The 20,842-nt window shown below is 52.9% G+C and overlaps 1 protein-coding gene across 4 annotated transcripts in view; it reads right to left on the bottom strand.

Moving 5' to 3' along the window:
* The window catches only part of NOL6 (nucleolar protein 6), an 80,798-nt gene that overhangs the window by 50,365 nt on the left and 9,591 nt on the right, over window positions 1-20,842 (bottom strand). For all 4 annotated transcript variants that reach the window (XM_038402226.2, XM_043515010.1, XM_038402228.2 and 1 more), the window contains exons 9-18: window positions 20,711-20,769; window positions 20,294-20,395; window positions 14,913-15,028; window positions 14,180-14,357; window positions 13,365-13,487; window positions 12,086-12,234; window positions 8,109-8,184; window positions 3,851-3,991; window positions 2,889-3,006; window positions 2,515-2,669 (exon numbers count right to left, since the gene is read on the bottom strand). In XM_038402226.2, the coding sequence (XP_038258154.1) occupies window positions 2,515-2,669; window positions 2,889-3,006; window positions 3,851-3,991; window positions 8,109-8,184; window positions 12,086-12,234; window positions 13,365-13,487; window positions 14,180-14,357; window positions 14,913-15,028; window positions 20,294-20,395; window positions 20,711-20,769 (1,217 nt within the window). The remainder of the gene's footprint in view (window positions 1-2,514; window positions 2,670-2,888; window positions 3,007-3,850; window positions 3,992-8,108; window positions 8,185-12,085; window positions 12,235-13,364; window positions 13,488-14,179; window positions 14,358-14,912; window positions 15,029-20,293; window positions 20,396-20,710; window positions 20,770-20,842) is intronic.

Below are 20,842 nucleotides of genomic sequence, written 5' to 3'. Positions count from 1 at the left end.
ACCACGGCGACTGCTACAGGCTATTACTATAGAGAACACCTCGGTAAAACCCCTGGGGGTGGTAGCAATGCCGAAAGGGAACTCTCTGTCTTGAAAGTAGCCAGAGCCCACCATGAGTTTGAGAAAGTGTCTGTGAGTAGGGTGGATATCCATGTGAAAATAGACATCCTTCACGTCAAGGGCTGTAAACCGCATGTCTTTTTCCAAGGATGTAATTACAGATGCCACTGTGACCGTGCAAAACTTGAGTTTGAGAATAAAGCAGTTAAGACGGCAGAGGTCGAGAATGAGTCTCCAACTGCCTAGGAAATACATTGAGCAAAAACCCCCCCTTTGGTACCGAGGAACTCACTGTGTCGTTCTGCACTGTAAGAAGGACTCCACTTCTCATTTGAGAATATTGGAGACTGAGAAGACAATCTCATCAGTTCCGGTGAAGCCAGGAGAGCCGGCGCATACTCCTCCTCAGTTGTGTCGGGGGCAGATCCAGTTGCCCGCTCAAAGGGGAGGGAAAAGGAGACTCCCTAGCAGACCAGACCAGCTCTGTGAGATGGTACTGGTCCCATAGCCCCAGTATAACCAACTGGATGGATCGAATGGGGGTTGCGGAGGTTCCCATGGCATGGGGTACTGACAGTTCCAAGGCAGGTGATGAGTAAGGTTACAATTTAGTCACAGAGGTCACAGAATCTGTGACTTCCAAAGACCTCCATGACTTCAGCCCTGGCGGCTGGGAGCTGCAGGGAAGTGGTGCCCCCAGGCTCCCAGCTGCTGTGGGCGGGGTAGTACTCCGCAGCTCCCTGGTGGCATGGGGGATCCCCGCAGCTCCCCACAGCCTCCAGCAGCAGGGGGATCCCTGCAACTCCCTGGCTGCCACCACCCATCACAGGGGGATTTCCACAATTCCCCGTGGCATGGCGGGCAGGGGGATCCCTGCAGCTCCCAGCTGCAGGAAGGTTGCGGGGGCCTGGAGCTCCCAGCCACGGGCATCTGCCCAGCCATTTCCCATTTTGTCATGGATATTTTTAGTAAAAAAAAAGGGACAGGTCACAGGCTTCCGTGAATTTTGCTTTAGTGCCCATGACCTGTCTTTTATTTTTACTAAAAATATCCGTGACAAAAATCTTAGCCTTAGGTGATGAGGTGGAGGTTTGGTCCCAAACTGGTCCAAGCCTTGTGACCAGGAAAGTGCATCTTGGAGGAGGGAGTGATGGTTCACTGGGCAGTTCAGAATCTCCTGATGAGAAGAAAGCTGATTCTGGGTCCAACAGCGCCACTGGAGGGAAGTCATAGCCCGACAATGGAATGGGAGACCAACTCCTCCCAAAGGTCAGCTCTCCTGTGGGAGTCGTAACCTCTCTCGAGAGGGAGGGACCAGAAGGAGGGGAGATTCGGCCTGGGAGAAAGAAGTTGTTCTCAGGAGGAGCGCAGGTCTCAGCTCTTCCTGGAGCGAGAGGGGTCCCATCTGCCCAAACCACCGGAGCCGCAGCGAGACCATCTGTGCCACTGCCATGGAAGACAAGGATGGTACTACAGGTAACCGATGCTCTCAGTGATCTGTGTTCGGTCAGTGGCTTGTGTTTGCTGCCGGATCGCCATCTGGTGCCGATGGGAGCCCTAGACTTATGAGCTTTCACGCCGCTGAGACTTAGGACGTACTACATTTTCTTGGGCTGGACTTAGAGACTTGCTCGGTTTAGCCAGGGCTGAATCAGACTGCCTTCTTCCAAGTGGATTTGGAGGAAGACTTAGTCTCATGCTTACGAGAATGTTCCCTGCTCTCCTGAGAAAACCCCGACGAGGGATCTGCAGTAGAATCCTTTGCTCCTGATTCAGATCTTGTGGCAGGGGGCACCCCTTGCTGAGTCAGGTCAATGTATGGGGGGCTGCCCCACTCTGGGTCTGATCAGCCCAGAGTCTTGCGCATAGCCCACTACCAGAAACAGGGGTTGGGTGAGTGGAAGGAGAGCTCCCCAAGCCTGGAGAGTGACTAACAATAAAAATTATCAGATAAAACTTTTAAATTCAAATCTCTAAAAGCTACTTACAGCTACCTCACTCTGTGCTCACAGATAAAGGAATAAAGCTGAAGCTTCAGACACTGGAGGTCTGACCATGCGGCAACAAGAAGGAACTAGGGAGGCTGTTGGTCTGCCCCAACCTTTATCTCTTTGGTCAGAGGCACAAGGTGAGCCAGGGCGTGCGTGCGGAACAATAGACGCTGCTTTCAGTGTCCTCAAGCTCCGAGTGCACGCGTACGCACGGTGGAATACATGTAGGGACCAGCCTTCCAAGAAAAAGAGCGGCACGCCAGCCTCATGCCTGGTGGTCCCTGCAACCCACCAGCCAGAAACCCAGCTCTGCAGCTGGCAGTGCCAGCCGCTGTACCCACTCCACAGCTCCTTTGGCTCCTTATCAGGGAGCCAGGCAAAAAACTCCTTGACTTCTGAGACCAGCCCAGCCCATCAGAGAAGGATCCCAGACTGCCTCCGCCCCAGGTTCCTGTGTCTGTACCTTGTACACATCTGTGTGGGTGGCCGCAGGCCGGCAGAGGAGTTGGTGCTGCTGGCTGAGGAGCTCGGCCAGCAGGAGGTGGAAAGCGGCTTTGACACGTGTGATGGCTTCTTTGTCCTGCGGCCACTGGCCGCTCCCTTCCATGTGGCACACGACTGAGGGATTAAATCAGCAACAGGAACATGGTGAGCCCGGGGCAACCGTGAGAGACACGGTCACAATGCAGAGGGCTGGGCAGCTTAGTGGCTAGAGCAAGGCACTGGGAGCCAGGACTCTGGGGTTTGGTTCCCAGCTCCAGCACTTCACATGTAAACTTGGGCAAGTTATTTCTCCCCCCCACCCCATGCCTCAGTTTCCCCTCCTTGCTACCCTACCTTTCATTGGAGCTATATACGCTGGGCAGGGTTTCTCAGCCAATGGAAGCAATGACTTCTTATCCTTGATCCTCACATGGTACGAATAATCCGGTTTCATGGGGGTTGGAGGGAAGACCTAGGACACAGCCAGACTGGAGTTTAATGGGGTGAGACTGGAGAAAGCAGGATGCACACGGCAAGGCGGCACGTCCCTCCCAAACACGGTGCCACACTCGTGCCCACCATCGCAGCGACACAAGCAGCCATGTGCATGACACCAGCACCACAGCTATCAAGCCTTGTGCTCCAGGGCACAGGTGGGTGATCGGCTGGGAAAGATGCACAGGAGAAGCCACTGGGTCTGTTCCTCTGTAGCAGCTCCTAGGATTCCCGAGAGCGAGCGCACGTACAGCGCCTAGCGCAGTGGAGCCTTCTCCCCGACTGGGGCCTCGGAGAATTACTGCGGTACCAGGAGGAAACAATTCCCTATCACGGTACAGGCAGGGCACCATTCCCATAGCTCCCCAGGTCCTGGATCGCCACCCCTGAGGTGCCGCCATCCAAACCCCAGCCATCCAGGGCTGGCTTGGGGCCTAGTGCTCCCTATGGCCACATGCAAGACCCAGGTTGGCCTTCCGAACCAGCTCCTCCGCTCCCCAAGGCAGGGACTGGGAGTGCTGTGCAGGCAGGGGGCTCAGGCCCTGGAGGGGAGAAGGGTACCAAGCGCTACACCCTAGCAAGGCTGGCTCCTCTGGCCAGGCTGGATCTGAAGCGACAGCTGCAACCTCAAGCCCCTTCCAGTACCTCATAGCAGCCATTCCCTGCTCCCAGCCTTCCACTCCCAGCTCCTGTCTCCATCACACTTGGCTCCTCACCATGGCTAGGCTGTTACCCAGCCCCCCCAATGCTAAGCCTGCTGCGGGGCAAAGGGGGAACAATCATTCCCATCCCTCGTGCTCTCCCCGCCACGTTAGACTCACATCCGTGTATCTGAGGGTCGGATGGGTCCCCTGCACGGCCGTCACAGTCAGCGGCAGCCCCTCCAGGTTCCAGAGCTTGCGGCTCAAGTCATCATAGGAGCGGACGATGCTGACCATGGCCTCCTCCCCAGTCCCTGCAAGCTGAGAGAACCCCAGACGGTCAGATGGCAGTGCTCAGTCTGCCCCCGCCCCACTTTGTAAGTGCAGGTGCAACAGAATCAACCAGGGACCCTCCCCCTGCATCCTCAACCACAGCAGTGGGGAGCTGCAACCGTCCTGCTGCTTCTCCCACTGCACAGCTCTGCCAACTGACCAGTTCCCCCTCCAACTTCTCTGCGTCCTGCCAAACGCAATCACCAGGCCAACAGCATTAGGGACAGCGGGAGCAGGCTGCTGCTCTCTCCCACCACAGCTCTGCACGACAAGGAGGGCAAGGAGTACAAGGAGCCAAGCACAGCGTTGCTGTGGGCTGTGCAACAGTTGCCATGTCCCACCCCAGAAGTGGCTGCTTTTCAGTGGCGGAGGAAGAGATCCCTATAAAAGGCACTAAAGAAAGCACAAAGAATTAGATTGTACGCGCTAAGGGAGAAGCTGAGGAAGTAGCAAGGCTGAAACAAATGCACACCCCCCCCCAATCGGAGGAAGAGCCAGTAGAGAACAAATTAGGAATGCCCAGAGCAATGCAACATAGGTGCAAATAAAGGAAAAGCTGCCGGGGGAGGCACTGGATCATGGAGAAGGGAGGCACCAGTCCCTCCCGCTGCACAGCTCAGCTGTTGCATTCCATTCCGGGTACCGCGCCACTAGAGACAGTCACTAAGAGCAACATCCGATGAGAGGGTTGATGGGTGGGACGGACAAGAGCCCAGCCTGTACAGCTGGCGAAGCAACAACTAATGGGACAGGCATCTGCAGAGTGTAACACTGAGGAGCGAGAGGAAACATTGAGGGTACTAGAGAGCCCAGTGATGGGCACATAGTCAGCACAGAGGAGAGAGGGATTTCCATCCACCACCCTCAGGAGAGGGCCTGGAACAAACAAAAGAACAGGAACGGAGACAGATTTCAAAGGAGCAGCTCAGAGGGACCATGCCAAGGCAGATGGATCCGACAGCTATAGGATGCCTGATTTTATGGGAGAGCCGCAGTGCCCTCTGCCGGACCAGTTGGTAATTGCAGACTGAAGTCTTTAAAAGGCTGCCCCAACAAAGGATAGCAGGATCGTTTGTTCACTCTCTCTCTCCACTGTCTCTCTCATTGCCTAGTGTTCCCAAAGTCGCCTGGCCTGGCTAGCAGGGGACATGCAAATAGGCAATACAGAAGCATAGCCTCAGAGGATCGGGATACACTGAAATAAAACACTTGTGGCACCAAGTCTCAGAGCTCGGGTTAGATGACTCTGGACTAGCGAGCTATGGAGCTAAAAATTGCTGTGTAGACATTCGGGCGTTTGGGCTGGAGCCCAGGCTCTGAGACTTGCCCCCTTTGCAGCCCAAGCCCAAATGTCTAAACGGCAATTTTTACCTCCATAGGCAGAGCCCGAGTCAGCTGACCCAGGCCAGCCACGGCTGTGCTGAGGGTCTCTTATCACAGTGTAGATGTACCCAGGCAGTGCAACAGGCTTGAAGGCCACACTAAACGGGAATCACTAGCCTGAATTAAGCAGCAGGTCAGACCAGAGGATTATAACTGTATTTTCTGGCCTTACTGGTAAGGAAACCCTGCACCTCAAGACCCTCCCCACCCTTGCTCCCAGGCCCCATTTTGGATTCCTTCCTGCTCAGCTCCCAGAAGCAGCATCGTAGATGGAAGTTACTGGAGTCTGTGCACAACCCTAGCAGCTCCTCAAATCTGAATTCTGTATCCTGGCGCTAGCCTGCCATCCAAACTGCTCCCTGCTAGAGACGGGGGACAAAGATCAGGCCACAGAACAGGTCTGGATGTGGACTGGGTTTCTCTAATGCCTCCCATCCCAACCAATGCTGATCCAAATTGTCTTGGAATACGCTATCCAATTTATCGGGTGACAAAACTGACCTGCTTTATACGCTGGTTTCTTACCCCAAGTCACTAGTGGGACACTGTAAAAGCTTCCTTCCTGCACAGCTTAAGTTGGAGGTAATGTTAGCAGAGCTTGGAGAGCCACCCCCAAGGAAGATGAAAAGGGCAATATGGATCCCTCTCAGCACTATGGCTTTTTATACTGAAAAAGCACCAAAGCCACCTGGAGATGTTTTCTCTCAGATGACTATGGGCCATGGGCAGCATCTAAGGGCAGCCACGGAACAAGCCACAGCAGGACCTGGGCAGCATTATGAGCTCATGGGCAAGGAGTAAGACTAAGATTTTGTCATGGTTATTTTTAGTAAAAGTCAGGGACAGGTCATGGGCAATAAATAAAAATTCACGTAAGCCCATGACCTGTCCCTGACTTTTACTAAAAATAACCATAACACAATGGAGCTCCATGACATAATCCTAGCCTTAGTGATATGATAAACAGCTCCATGCAAAACTGCTTTGGATTATGGAAGTTAGAGATGGGTCCCATCAAATCCATCCCTCAGGGTCATGGCAGGACCACTTCCGACAGTGCTTTTATAGCTTTTAAGGCAAGTGGTAGGGTTGGGTGAAAGTTTTCCATCAAAACTGTTTTTCAACAGAAAATCTGATTTTTGATCAAAAGATGTTTTTCACAAAAAGCGTCTGTTTTCTGTGGAAAATTTCGAATTTTGGTAGCAAAAATCAAACACCCCAAAATCAAGTTATTTTGTCTAAAACCTGAAATATTTCGATTTAGATATCCTGCATCAAGAGAGTTTGGTGCCTCATGGGAGTTGTAGTTTGGTTTCCTCATGTGGCCATTCTCCTCTAGGGGCTGGGCTCCCCAACTGGGCTGCATCTCCCAAGGACTCCATCTCCCAAGGACTCCCATGATGGAGAGATGGGGAGACTGTGGTCCATCATGGGAGATATAGTCCAACCAGAGAGCTCGGCCTATAGAGGAGAATGGAAGTATGAGGAATCCAAACTACAACTCCCATGAGGCAGCATGGCACCATTTTCCAATCAAAACACTGCTGGTTTTGGCTGAAGTATTTTTGCTTTGGATTTTTCACTAAAAAGAAACTTTTCTGTGGAACATTTGAACAACATGCTTGGTGCCGGTGGGGGGGGGGGGGGGGGAAAATCACACTAAGCCTTCCCTGTGGCAATAAATCAGTCCCGACAGCCTAAGCAGGAATAGCTTCTCTAAGAGAGGAGCCCAACTGCTGGAGCCAACATGCCGAGCAACAATGATATTCTACCTGCGATAGACAGACCGGGGCCAGCTCTGGAGCGGGGATTGGCACGGGCAGTAAAAATCATGGATATAGTACTCTTAACTTACACAGCCCTTCACAGGGAGAGACGCTTTCCCTACCCTGATGAGCTTAATATAGAAGAGATGGGAAACGTAGGCTATGAAGGTCCCAGGAGGGCTATTCTCAGATGGGAGAGAGAAAGAGAAGGGCTCCTGGAGGAAAGAACATATGCAGTGAGTTTTAGGAAGGGATTTGGAGGGTACCAAGCAGCAGCATAAGACTTTCCCTAGCACAGGCAGCAGGTTGGGTTGTGAAGAGGAGACAGAAGAGAACTGGGAGGTGCACAAGGGACATAAAGCGGGGTGAGATTACATAGCTCCTTAAAGGTGAAGGAGGCAGGACTTGGCTTGGATGGGGGCACAGACAGGGAGCCAGCAGGAGGTTGGAGAATGGAAGAGAGGGGACTGAACAGCTGGAGAGGACGTTAGCAGCAGAATCCTGGAAAGAGTGGAGGGGAAGGAAAGGAGGTTACAGGAACCAGAGCAAGGAAGCTAGTCGCAGACCTGGAGATAACAGAGGAAAGTGTGGATTTCAAAGGGGAAAGAGGTGACAGGGAGCCCCATGGCTGGAAAAGCAGGAAGGTTCTGGGTCAGGATCAAGGGCAACAGGAGGCGGTGTTTGTGTGGGGAGCCTCAGAGCTGGAATAGCAGGGGGACTGCAGGAAAAGGATTATGAGACCGCCATAGAACCAATGAATTTGCTGCACTGGCTCAGGGCCTCATTGAGCATTCAGACAGGTACGTTTCCTGTCCTTTTGTTAACCTCAGCATCTCACAAGTAGCAAGCCAGGAGTCTCTAGGCCCCAGAGCTACACCCCTCACACCCTGCCTCCTTCCACAAACGCCAGAGAGAAACCTCCTGCGCCAGCCCTGGGATTTTAGACAAGACCTCACCTCTCGCCCAGCTCTGATCACAGACTCCAGCACAGCTCCTGCGTAGCAGAGAGAGGATTCAGGAATATCTGCATGGCTACAAAGACAAACCAAAGCAAGAGAAGCTGTGAGATGCATGTGGCCCCACCCTCGGAAGTCCAACCTCCTGCAGAAATCCCACCCCCCCAATCACTGGTGAGTGCCTGCTGGAGCCCTGGGAATTCATCACCCAAGGAAGGTTAGGGTTACAAGATGGGGTCATTTCATTTCTCCCCTGCCCAGGACAAGGTGTTATCATAGAATCATAGAATCATAGAATATCAGGGTTGGAAGGGACCCCAGACGGTCATCTAGTCCAACCCCCTGCTCAAAGCAGGACCAAGTCCCAGTTAAATCATCCCAGCTAGGGCTTTGTCAAGCCTGACCTTAAAAACCTCTAAGGAAGGAGATTCTACCACCTCCCTAGGTAACGCATTCCAGTGTTTCACCACCCTCTTAGTGAAAAAGTTTTTCCTAATATCCAATCTAAACCTCCCCCATTGCAACTTGAGACCATTACTCCTCGTTCTGTCATCTGCTACCATTGAGAACAGTCTAGAGCCATCCTCTTTGAAACCCCCTTTCAGGTAGTTGAAAGCAGCTATCAAATCCCCCCTCATTCTTCTCTTCTGCAGACTAAACAATCCCAGCTCCCTCAGCCTCTCCTCATAAGTCATGTGCTCTAGACCCCTAATCATTTTCGTTGCCCTTCGTTGTACTCTTTCCAATTTATCCACATCCTTCCTGTAGTGTGGGGCCCAAAACTGGACACAGTACTCCAGATGAGGCCTCACCAGTGTCGAATAGAGGGGAACGATCACGTCCCTCGATCTGCTCGCTATGCCCCTACTTATACAACCCAAAATGCCATTGGCCTTCTTGGCAACAAGGGCACACTGCTGACTCATATCCAGCTTCTCGTCCACTGTCACCCCTAGGTCCTTTTCCGCAGAACTGCTGCCGAGCCATTCGGTCCCTAGTCTGTAGCGGTGCATTGGATTCTTCCATCCTAAGTGCAGGACCCTGCACTTATCCTTATTGAACCTCATTAGATTTCTTTTGGCCCAATCCTCCAATTTGTCTAGGTCCTTCTGTATCCTATCCCTCCCCTCCAGCGTATCTACCACTCCTCCCAGTTTAGTATCATCCGCAAATTTGCTGAGAGTGCAATCCACACCATCCTCCAGATCATTTATGAAGATATTGAACAAAACGGGCCCCAGGACCGACCCCTGGGGCACTCCACTTGACACCGGCTGCCAACTAGACATGGAGCCATTGATCACTACCCGTTGAGCCCGACAATCTAGCCAGCTTTCTACCCACCTTATAGTGCATTCATCCAGCCCATACTTCCTTAACTTGCTGACAAGAATGCTGTGGGAGACCGTGTCAAAAGCTTTGCTAAAGTCAAGAAACAATACATCCACTGCTTTCCCTTCATCCACAGAACCAGTAATCTCATCATAAAAGGCGATTAGATTAGTCAGGCATGACCTTCCCTTGGTGAATCCATGCTGACTGTTCCTGATCACTTTCCTCTCCTCTAAGTGCTTCAGGATTGATTCTTTGAGGACCTGCTCCATGATTTTTCCAGGGACTGAGGTGAGGCTGACCGGCCTGTAGTTCCCAGGATCCTCCTTCTTCCCTTTTTTAAAGATGGGCACTACATTAGCCTTTTTCCAGTCATCCGGGACTTCCCCCGTTCGCCACGAGTTTTCAAAGATAATGGCCAAGGGCTCTGCAATCACAGCCGCCAATTCCTTCAGCACTCTCGGATGCAATTCGTCCGGCCCCATGGACTTGTGCACGTCCAGCTTTTCTAAATAGTCCCTAACCACCTCTATCTCTACAGAGGGCTGGCCATCTCTTCCCCATTTTGTGTTGCCCAGCACAGCAGTCTGGGAGCTGACCTTGTTAGTGAAAACAGAGGCAAAAAAAAGCATTGAGTACATTAGCTTTTTCCACATCCTCTGTTACTAGCTTGCCTCCCTCATTCAGTAAGGGGCCCACACTTTCCTTGGCTTTCTTCTTGTTGCCAACATACCTGAAGAAACCCTTCTTGTTACTCTTGACATCTCTTGCTAGCTGCAGCTCCAGGTGCGATTTGGCCCTCCTGATATCTTTCCTACATGCCCGAGCAATATTTTTATACTCTTCCCTGGTCATATGTCCAAGCTTCCACTTCTTGTAAGCTTCTTTTTTATGTTTAAGATCCGCTAGGATTTCACCATTAAGCCAAGCTGGTCGCCTGCCATATTTACTATTCTTTCGACTCATCGGGATGGTTTGTCCCTGTAACCTCAACAGGGATTCCTTGAAATACAGCCAGCTCTCCTGGACTCCCTTCCCTTTCATGTTAGTCCCCCAGGGGATCCTGGCCATCTGTTCCCTGAGGGAGTCAAAGTCTGCTTTCCTGAAGTCCAGGGTCCGTATCCTGCTGCTTACCTTTCTTCCCTGCGTCAGGATCCTGACCTCAACCAACTCATGGTCACTGCCTCCCAGATTCCCATCCACTTTTGCTTCCCCCACTAATTCTACCCGGTTTGTGAGCAGCAGGTCAAGAAAAGCGCTCCCCCTAGTTGGCTCCCCTAGCACTTGCACCAGGAAATTGTCCCCTACGCTTTCCAAAAACTTCCTGGATTGTCTATGCACCGCTGTATTGCTCTCCCAGCAGATATCAGGAAAATTAAAGTCACCCATGAGAATCAGGGCATGCGATCTAGTAGCTTCCGTGAGTTGCCGGAAGAAAGCCTCATCCACCTCATCCCCCTGGTCCGGTGGTCTATAGCAGACTCCCACCATGACATCACTCTTGTTGCACACACTTCTAAACTTAATCCAGAGACACTCAGGTTTTTCCACAGTTTCGTACCGGAGCTCTGAGCAGTCATACTGCTCCCTTACATACAGTGCTACTCCCCCACCTTTTCTGCCCTGCCTGTCCTTCCTGAACAGTTTATAACCATCCATGACTGTACTCCAGTCATGTGAGTTATCCCACCAAGTCTCTGTTATTCCAATCAAGTCATAATTCCTTGACATCACCAGGACCTCCAGTTCTCCCTGCTTGTTTCCAAGGCTTTGTGCATTTGTATATAAGCACTTGAGATAACCTGTTGATCGCCCCTCATTCCCAGTATGAGGCAGGAGCCCTCCCCTCACAGACCTTCCTGCCTGTGCTTCCTCCCGGTATCCCGCTTTCCCACTTACCTCAGGGCTTTGGTCTCCTTCCCCCGGTGAACCTAGTTATCAGGAATATTCCCAAAGGAGCATGGGTTCAGAACCACTCGAAGAGCTCAGAGAACTACAGGCTTGCTGGGTTCACAGCCAAACCTCCCAACCTGCCAGTGGCACTGCAAGCTGCAGCTGTTCTTGGATCTCTTTGGGGTGGGGCTCGAAGGGATCAGTAGAGCCAAGGGAAGCTTTTAGTTCCGGGCGAGGGTCTCGTTTTTGGACACCAAGCCTACATTGCCAATTGTGGCTTTTCAGAGCACTGCGTGGATGAACACCCTGCACAGATACAGCACCTGCCATCTTAAGATCTCAGAGAACTTTACAAGGGAGTAAAATCCATTGTAGAGATAAGGAAACTGAGCCACGGAAGTGCAAGGCGACTCTCCTTCCCCTTCCCCAGCCCTAAGGTCATATAGAGCTAGGAATAGAATCCAGGAGTCCCTACTCCCAACAGCCCTAGCTGTATCGATGGGGTAACGGTGGCTAACTGACGTCAGCGTCCTCAAGTCTCAAACCTCACCCAGTTACCCCTATCCTGAGCCAAGTAACTTGTGTCTGAGAACAGTGCAAGTCTGGATGTGACATGGGTTGACCCCCATCCGCCCCAGAGCTGGTACAGCCATGCAGATCGAACCTGGTTCCATCCAGCGGCAACCCACCAGCTGACCCCCCAGCTCCACAGCGCTCCTGACCAGGCAGTGCAGTGGTCGCACCCTACTCACAGCCACAGCAGGTGCTTGACAATCTGCTCAGGGATGAGGCGCTTCTGGCACATAGTTTCCGCGCCCCACACCACGGCCTCGCAGATAGCGCCGTCCTGGAACCGCCTTAGCTCAGACCTCTCCCCCCAGAACTTCCGGAACTCGGCCGCCTGCGGAGAGAGCAGTCAGAGCATGGCGTGGGGGAGCAAGCCGCGGGTTCAAATGCAGCCCATGGCGATTGCAACTGCCAGCTATTACCACCTCATGTCTGGCGTGGGTGTCTCAGGCCAGTTCCCTCTAGACAGGCATTCAAAAGCCACCCCTCTATCTGGCTGCCAACCTTGTTAGCAAGGCCCTGGAGATGGAACGCCCCCCATCCACGGAGGCGGGGCCCCTCCAGGTCATGGAGGCACACACTGGCAGGGCAGACATGGGATGCTCAGACTGTGCCCTGGGGCACCACAGCCACTCAAATGGACTGAGCAGAGTCAGGCACACAGGGGGCTGCCTGCTAGGGAGTGACCACAGCCCCCAGACCTATTCCAGTGATGCCCCAGGCCCCCATATGCCCAGGATGTGGCTAAAGCTGATGCAGCAGAGCCCCCGCCCCAGCCCGTGGAACTGCTCAAAGGCCTGAGGATTTTCCCTGTTATTACGTCAGAGTCGGGTCCGATCCCGATCCACGGAGCGAGCGGAGGATGAGACCAGGTGCAGGGTCTCAGTTCAGCTCCATCGCTCCTCTTCCGGACTCATCCCTTTGAGTCCCTCCCCGGGCGTCCCATCCTCCAGCACAAACACACACAGCGTATTGCTCCCCGCACCTCAGCTCTGCCTCCCCCTATCGCCATCCACAAACCGATAGCAAGGGCTCAGCTCCCCTCTCCGCTTTGCCACTGCTGCCAGTTGCAGTGTCCAATTTCCCTTCCAACACCTTGGCGCTTCCTCCCAGCCTGCCCCTACACCGGGACAGCGCTCCTGGTAAACATCCGCAAAGCCGCCACGCCAGCCTCCTTCCGACCCCTCTTTAACCAGCCCTTGCTGCAATGCCGACAGAATACTTGGCAGCCAACATGCTGGGGCTGATGCTTAGCGCAACGATCGTCTGCCATCACTTGCTCCTCCACCCGCATCTCTCTGTCGTCTCTGGTACGTGCGTCATAAGCTGCTTGTGCCAGAAAACCGGCTTCGTTAGCCCTTTGTACAGAACCTAGCAGGACAGGACCCTGAGCGAGGCTTCCAGCGGCTACTGCAATATAAGCGCCATGCTCCCAACCCCAGGTAGGAGCAGCCTCGCCCTCACCTCTGGTCGATCTGCCTCTGGTCCCTTCTCCAAAATACTACTGGCAAACTCAGGGGTGAGTAAGAGCCCGAACGACAGGTGTCCAGCGTCCTTGTGCTTCGGGGGCTCGGCACCGATAGGCCACTGGGGAGAAACAGGGAACATAGCATGAACGGAGCCACCTTTAGCAGAGAAGCACCTGCCCGGGCACCACTGCCCCTCTGCTGGGTAGATCCCCCCAGCCGTGCTGCTCCCCAGAACCCCTGCCCTCTGGAGCCAGGCAGACAGGGCAGCCATGCACTCAGAACCTCTCCCCCATGCAAGAGCCCCACCCCAGCCCATACCAGCTTCTGCTGTAGTGCTGCCAAGCAGCGGCCTGGTTATCCAGATCAGCTACAGCCCAGCAATGCAAGTTCTCTCACTACCCTCATCACCAACGGGTCTCAATCCCTGTCTGGAAGGGACCCCACCGAGAGAGGGAAAAGGTGGGTGCAATCCCTCTGACCTCTCTGCTGAGACCACCAAGCCAGGACAGCTGGGAACTGGACGGAGCTCCACCCGAATCGGTCAGCAAACAGCTACAACTTTTGACCCTGGGCTGGATTTGAACCAGCAGCCTGGATGCAAAAGGCACGATAGGCTGCAACCCAACCCCCTGAGCTAGCCAGCCCCCTCTGAAAGGGGGCACAGGGCAAGGACTCTCCCTTCCTACCTTTCCCCAGGCAGTACAGCAACGGAAGGAGTCAGGAGGCCAGAGGGAAGAGTCGGCAGGAGAGGGGGCTATTAGAGAAGCAGCTGCTGCGTTACACAGGAGGCTCTGTGAAGATGGGGGTTACCTGCGGTGCCTGGGGCAGGGAGTGCGTCAGCAGCAGCACCCTCCCGGCCAGCCCTTGCGCCAGCAGGGAGGTGACGAAGGGCAGGGCCGCAGCTACGTAGTTCCCGCCTCGATCCATCAGCTCATTCAGCAGCTGCATCTTCTTGCAGGCCCCTTGCAGCTTGGAGACATGCTTCAGGCTGCGGCGAGGGAGGAGAGAGCCTCAGTCACCTTGGGAAATGCCCCTGGGCTTCCCCCGCCAAGCCTCTTCAAGGCAGTGGCCCCTGCAGAATGCCCCCAAGGTAAGAGGGATGCTGGGAGGGGGGTCACAAGCTAGGAACTGGGCCACTGTCATGGGATCAAGTGCACACAGCATCATCCAGCTGGCAAGGTAAAGTCCGATACAGCGTGGACCAGCTAAGCTGGGATTCCCAGCTCTCTCCCAGTGCGTACTGGAGTTCCCAGCCCTCGTGGCTCAGGGGAGATCAGACCTTGAAATGGCCACCCAGGCTAGCCAAATTAAACTGCTGGGATGCGTGCATAGCACACCCTTTCTGAGGCGGGGGGAAGCAGGGGGCTGCCACCCTGACCTGCAGGGGGAGTGGGAGGCAGCTGGGGGAGCAGATGATGACCAGAGTTACCAGGCCGCATCTGCGCTGCGCTTTTGCCAGGATCCCGCACTGAGCTTGGGACAGCCAGCTGCTCTCCGACTGATCCCTCCCACACCGTCCCCAAGCCATGGTGACCAGACTTACTGGAAAACGTGGTCAAAGGTCCTGATCAGGGGCTTGTGGGTCATGAGCAGCAACTGGAATCCATCCACCGTTGGGTCGTCCAGGACTTCCATCGAGCGCTTGGCTTCGAACTGGACCTGAGGGAGGGGCAGTTGTGAACTGAGGGTAGGGGAGAGTTCATTCCACTGGCAACCTGAGCCTAGGTCCTTCAGTGCCCAAGAGCATGCCGGCTGCCCGGTTATCTACAGCCCAGCTGCAACCCACACCCCACCCCAATCTGGGAGGAGCCCAGTGGGACCCCAGATCTCACTGTTGGGCAGGATGCACCCTAAATAAAATGACTCCAGGTTGGAGACAATTCAGCTTAGGAAGGAGAAGGCACAAGGCACTTGTGCTGAGCTCTCAGATCCACCTCTAAAGCATCAGACACAGTTCTGGGGCTAGAACCAGGAACAGCCCTGCCTGGGGAGCGGGACCCGGATCCCTTATCGCGTCCAAGGGGGTGTCTGCGGGGCCAGCTTGAAGCAGCAGTTCCCCCTCCCCTGTGACTGGTTGTCTTGGGCCCCGGACACTGGCCTCCCATTGCCCTGGGGGGTGGCAGAATGGTCTGCACCTCAAGGAGTTCAGAGCTGTTAATCTAGAGACGTTCACCAGCAATATATACACTTTAAAAACCTACAGAGAGAATTTTAAATAATGGCCCTTTGCCCTAGGAGCCCAAAGCAGCTTACACAACACTAGTAATAGAAAGGAATCGATTCACCCACACCACTGAAACGCAGCCACCTCTGAGGTGGAGCACAGCAGCTGTTTAAATGCAACATACCTGGGCACAAAACCTGCAGCACTTAGGTAATTCCTAAGTATAGATATAGTACAAGTATAGTATACAGCAGTATAAAAGGCTGTCAGTGTCAGCACAGGCTATGGTGAGCACATCACACCCACCTTCTGCTCTCTACACTGGCTTCCCCTAGAATTGCTAATCAAGTTTAAGGTCTCGGTCCTTGTCATCACAGTGCTCCATGGCCTGGACCCAGGATACCTAAAAAACCATTTACAGCTCCAGGACAAAGACCGTGGCCGACAATGTCACTCCTCCGGCACAATGGAACTCTCACCAATAAGGGTAAAGCTCGTCTGTGCAGGAGACGGAACCGTCTCTTGGGGTGATCAGAGACTGCAGAATGAAATGCCCCAGGAGCTAAGGACCATCACAAACATCATCACTTTCCACTCCAAGTGCAAGGAGCAAGTCTTTGATCTGCCTTCCACTGTGGCCATTCTTACGTTCATGTTGGAGGTCAGACCAGTGGCCCATCTAGCCCAGGATCCTGTCTTCTGATAGTGGCCAACGCCAGGTGCAATGAACAGAACAGGAATATTTTGAGCGATCCACCCCTTGTTGTCCAGTCACAGCTGCTGGCAGTTGGAGGTTTAGGGACACACGGCGCATTGGGTTGCATCCCTGACCATCTTGACTAATGGCCACTGATGGGCTTATCCTCCCTGAACTTGGACAATTCTTTTTTTAATCTAGTTATGCGTTTGGCTTTCACAACATCCCCTGGTAACAAGTTCCACAGGTTGACGGCATTGGGTGAAGAAATACTTCCTTGTGTTGGTTTTAAACCTTCTGCCTGTTAATTTCCTTGGGTGACTCCTGAAGTGGTAAATAACACCACCCTATTCATTATCTCCACACCATTCGTGACTTTTCCATCTGTGTGCCTCTGTTTCCCTTAGCCCCTCCAGGCCTCAGGCACAAGTGCTAGAACTAGGTGTGGGGGATGCTACCACACCTCCTGGCTTGAAGTCGTTTCCATTATACACAGGGTTTACAGCACCCCCAATATACACCCTCTCAGCACCCCCAATATACAATTGTTCCAGCACCCCGGCCTCAAGAGACAGTCCCGTGTCTGAGGGCCATGAGGTGCTTGCAGTGTATGAACATAAGAATAGCCATACTGGGTCAGACCAAAGGTCCATCCAGTCCAGTATCCTGTCTACCGACAGTGGCCAATGCCAGGTGCCCCAGAGGGAGCGAACCTAATAGGTAATGATCAAGTGATCTCTCTCCTACCATCCATCTCCACCCTCTGACAAACAGAGGCTAGGGACACCATTCCTTACCCATTCTGGCTAATAGCCATTAATGGACTTAACCTCCATGAATTTATCTAGTTCTCTTTTAAACCCTGTTATAGTCCTAACCGTAGCAACTTCCTCAGGCAAGGAGTTCCACAGGTTGACCGTGTGCTGAATGAAGAACAACTTCCTTTTATTTGTTTTAAAGGTAACTGTACATGCTGCATTCGGTGCAATAGACTGGATCACTTCCACTCTACCGCTGGATTTCTGCCTCGATTATTGTCACAGGTCGCTAGGCTCAGCATACAGTGCACGCTATCATTTTTAAACACACACACACACACACACACACACACACACACACACCACAGCAAGCAAGCACGCACACGACAAACTACCAGACAAACTCACCCCCAGGGTCACTCAATTGCTCCTCCTTCACCTGGAAAACTCCCTCGCAAAACCCCTGCCCGCTAGCTCCTCTGGTTGCTTTGGAGTCAGCTTCTCCCTGGGTTAGCCCCACTCCCTTGTCATGGGATCCTAAAGGAATTAAGGATCAAAGGACAGCAGGCTAGAGCCTCGTTAGTGAGCTCTCAGCCTAGGCAGCCGCTTGGCTCAGCACACACGGCAAAATCATAGAATCATAGAATCATAGAATATCAGGGTTGGAAGGGACCCCAGAAGGTCATCTAGTCCAACCCCCTGCTCAAAGCAGGACCAAGTCCCAGTTAAATCATCCTAGCCAGGGCTTTGTCAAGCCTGACCTTAAAAACCTCTAAGGAAGGAGATTCTACCACCTCCCTAGGTAACGCATTCCAGTGTTTCACCACCCTCTTAGTGAAAAAGTTTTTCCTAATATCCAATCTAAACCTCCCCCATTGCAACTTGAGACCATTACTCCTCGTTCTGTCATCTGCTACCATTGAGAACAGTCTAGAGCCATCCTCTTTGAAACCCCCTTTCAGGTAGTTGAAAGCAGCTATCAAATCCCCCCTCATTCTTCTCTTCTGCAGACTAAACAATCCCAGCTCCCTCAGCCTCTCCTCATAAGTCATGTGCTCTAGACCCCTAATCATTTTTGTTGCCCTTCGCTGTACTCTTTCCAATTTATCCACATCCTTCTTGTAGTGTGGGGCCCAAAACTGGACACAGTACTCCAGATGAGGCCTCACCAGTGTCGAATAGAGGGGAACGATCACGTCCCTCGATCTGCTCGCTATGCCCCTACTTATACATCCCAAAATGCCATTGGCCTTCTTGGCAACAAGGGCACACTGCTGACTCATATCCAGCTTCTCGTCCACTGTCACCCCTAGGTCCTTTTCCGCAGAACTGCTGCCGAGCCATTCGGTCCCTAGTCTGTAGCGGTGCATTGGATTCTTCCATCCTAAGTGCAGGACCCTGCACTTATCCTTATTGAACCTCATTAGATTTCTTTTGGCCCAATCTTCCAATTTGTCTAGGTCCTTCTGTATCCTATCCCTCCCCTCCAGCGTATCTACCACTCCTCCCAGTTTAGTATCATCCGCAAATTTGCTGAGAGTGCAATCCACACCATCCTCCAGATCATTTATGAAGATATTGAACAAAACGGGCCCCAGGACCGACCCCTGGGGCACTCCACTTGACACCGGCTGCCAACTAGACATGGAGCCATTGATCACTACCCGTTGAGCCCGACAATCTAGCCAGCTTTCTGTCCACCTTATAGTGCATTCATCCAGCCCATACTTCTTTAACTTGCCTGCAAGAATACTGTGGGAGACCGTGTCAAAAGCTTTGCTAAAGTCAAGAAACAATACATCCACTGCTTTCCCTTCATCCACAGAACCAGTAATCTCATCATAAAAGGCGATTAGATTAGTCAGGCATGACCTTCCCTTGGTGAATCCATGCTGACTGTTCCTGATCACTTTCCTCTCCTCTAAGTGCTTCAGGATTGATTCTTTGAGGACCTGCTCCATGATTTTTCCAGGGACTGAGGTGAGGCTGACCGGCCTGTAGTTCCCAGGATCCTCCTTCTTCCCTTTTTTAAAGATGGGCACTACATTAGCCTTTTTCCAGTCATCCGGGACTTCCCCCGTTCGCCACGAGTTTTCAAAGATAATGGCCAAGGGCTCTGCAATCACAGCCGCCAATTCCCTCAGCACTCTCGGACGCAATTCGTCCGGCCCCATGGACTTGTGCACGTCCAGCTTTTCTAAATAGTCCCTAACCACCTCTATCTCTACAGAGGGCTGGCCATCTCTTCCCCATTTTGTGATGCCCAGCACAGCAGTCTGGGAGCTGACCTTGTTAGTGAAAACAGAGGCAAAAAAAGCATTGAGTACATTAGCTTTTTCCACATCCTCTGTCACTAGCTTGCCTCCCTCATTCAGTAAGGGGCCCACACTTTCCTTGGCTTTCTTCTTGTTGCCAACATACCTGAAGAAACCCTTCTTGTTACTCTTGACATCTCTTGCTAGCTGCAGCTCCAGGTGCGATTTGGCCCTCCTGATATCTTTCCTACATGCCCGAGCAATATTTTTATACTCTTCCCTGGTCAAAAGGTGCATTTAAACAACAGCAACAACAAAAACCCTAGCAAAACAAGACACTCCACTACACACATTGCTCCCTCTGAGAAGAAGAGGAGAGACCAGCCAACACACGACATGCTAATCGCTTTGCTTAGTGCGCTAATGGAAGGCTCTCGGATGCTACGGTGAAGAGCGTGATATGAAAACCGGCATGAAATGGGAGAGAACACAATGGTTTAGGAGGAAGAATCCTGCATCCCCAGAGGGATAAAAAGGTAGATGCTCATACTCAGATCCCAGCTCCTGTGAAAAGTACCAAAGATCTCCAATGAACACAAGCAGGCAGAAAGCCTGGTTCTACATGGTGTCCGAAGACAGCACTTTAAGCTGTACTGCAACCTCTAGAACCATGCAGGGACACTCACTTGATAGGAAGAGCACCACCTACAGAACCCCGTTCCTCTGAGGTCTCCCATCCCAGCACACACAGGGCCTCACCTTGTTTAGCTTGCTGGGCAGGACACAGCACAAGCAGCCAACACACAAGCTGCATCCTTCCTACACTTGCTTGTCTGTAATACACTACGGCTGGGATAGAAAAGCCTCTGACTCTGAAAGGGGAAGCGGCGTCCCAGGCAAGGGGAAATTGGCTCCTTGTACCAAACAGACCTGTGCCAGGACAAAGCCACTTGGCAAGACCAGCCTGGAAACAGCAGGCAAAGGGAGCCTTGGAGGAAAGAGAGGGAGGCAGGACACTATGGGGATGCCCATCCGTAACACTGCCAGTACCTGCTTGTACTTGCTAGCTGTCATGTCGGCACAGAGGTTCACCAACCCCGAGGGGTCCACAAAGACCACTTCGAACGCCTGGTGGAAGTCGGCCAGGGTGGGCTGGAAGACAGAGCATGCGGCTTAGCACCCACAGAGATACACGCAGCAACAGACTCTGAGCCATCCAGACCCTTAGAGTAACAGCAACTCGCAAATGCGGAGCACAGCCCATGTGCCATGCAGGCCATTCCCCCGCGCAGCACAGTGGACAGGGGAGTATTTGCATCACTGGACAGAGAAGACAAGGCATAGCGGTTAAGTGACTCGTCCACAGGCATACGCTGAGTCAACAGCAGAACCAACGATAGAACCCAGGTGTCCGTATCCCATCCTAGCCACTGGACCATGCTGCCGGGAGCCACGCTTGCTCCTTACCAGCGAGCTGTCTGCGTCCTTCGACAGGCTGATCCCAGTTGCACTCAGGTCCGAGGTAGCTGCAAACAAAGAAAGGGTCAGTGCTCTGTGCTGGGGGGAGTATATCGTACCGCACCCCAGGACCGGGCTGTA

The sequence above is a fragment of the Dermochelys coriacea genome, chromosome 5 (assembly GCF_009764565.3).
Source record: "Dermochelys coriacea isolate rDerCor1 chromosome 5, rDerCor1.pri.v4, whole genome shotgun sequence".
Classification (NCBI taxonomy): domain Eukaryota; kingdom Metazoa; phylum Chordata; order Testudines; family Dermochelyidae; genus Dermochelys; species Dermochelys coriacea.
Note: the sequence above shows the minus strand (reverse complement) of the source record. Positions and strands in the feature narration are given on the sequence as shown.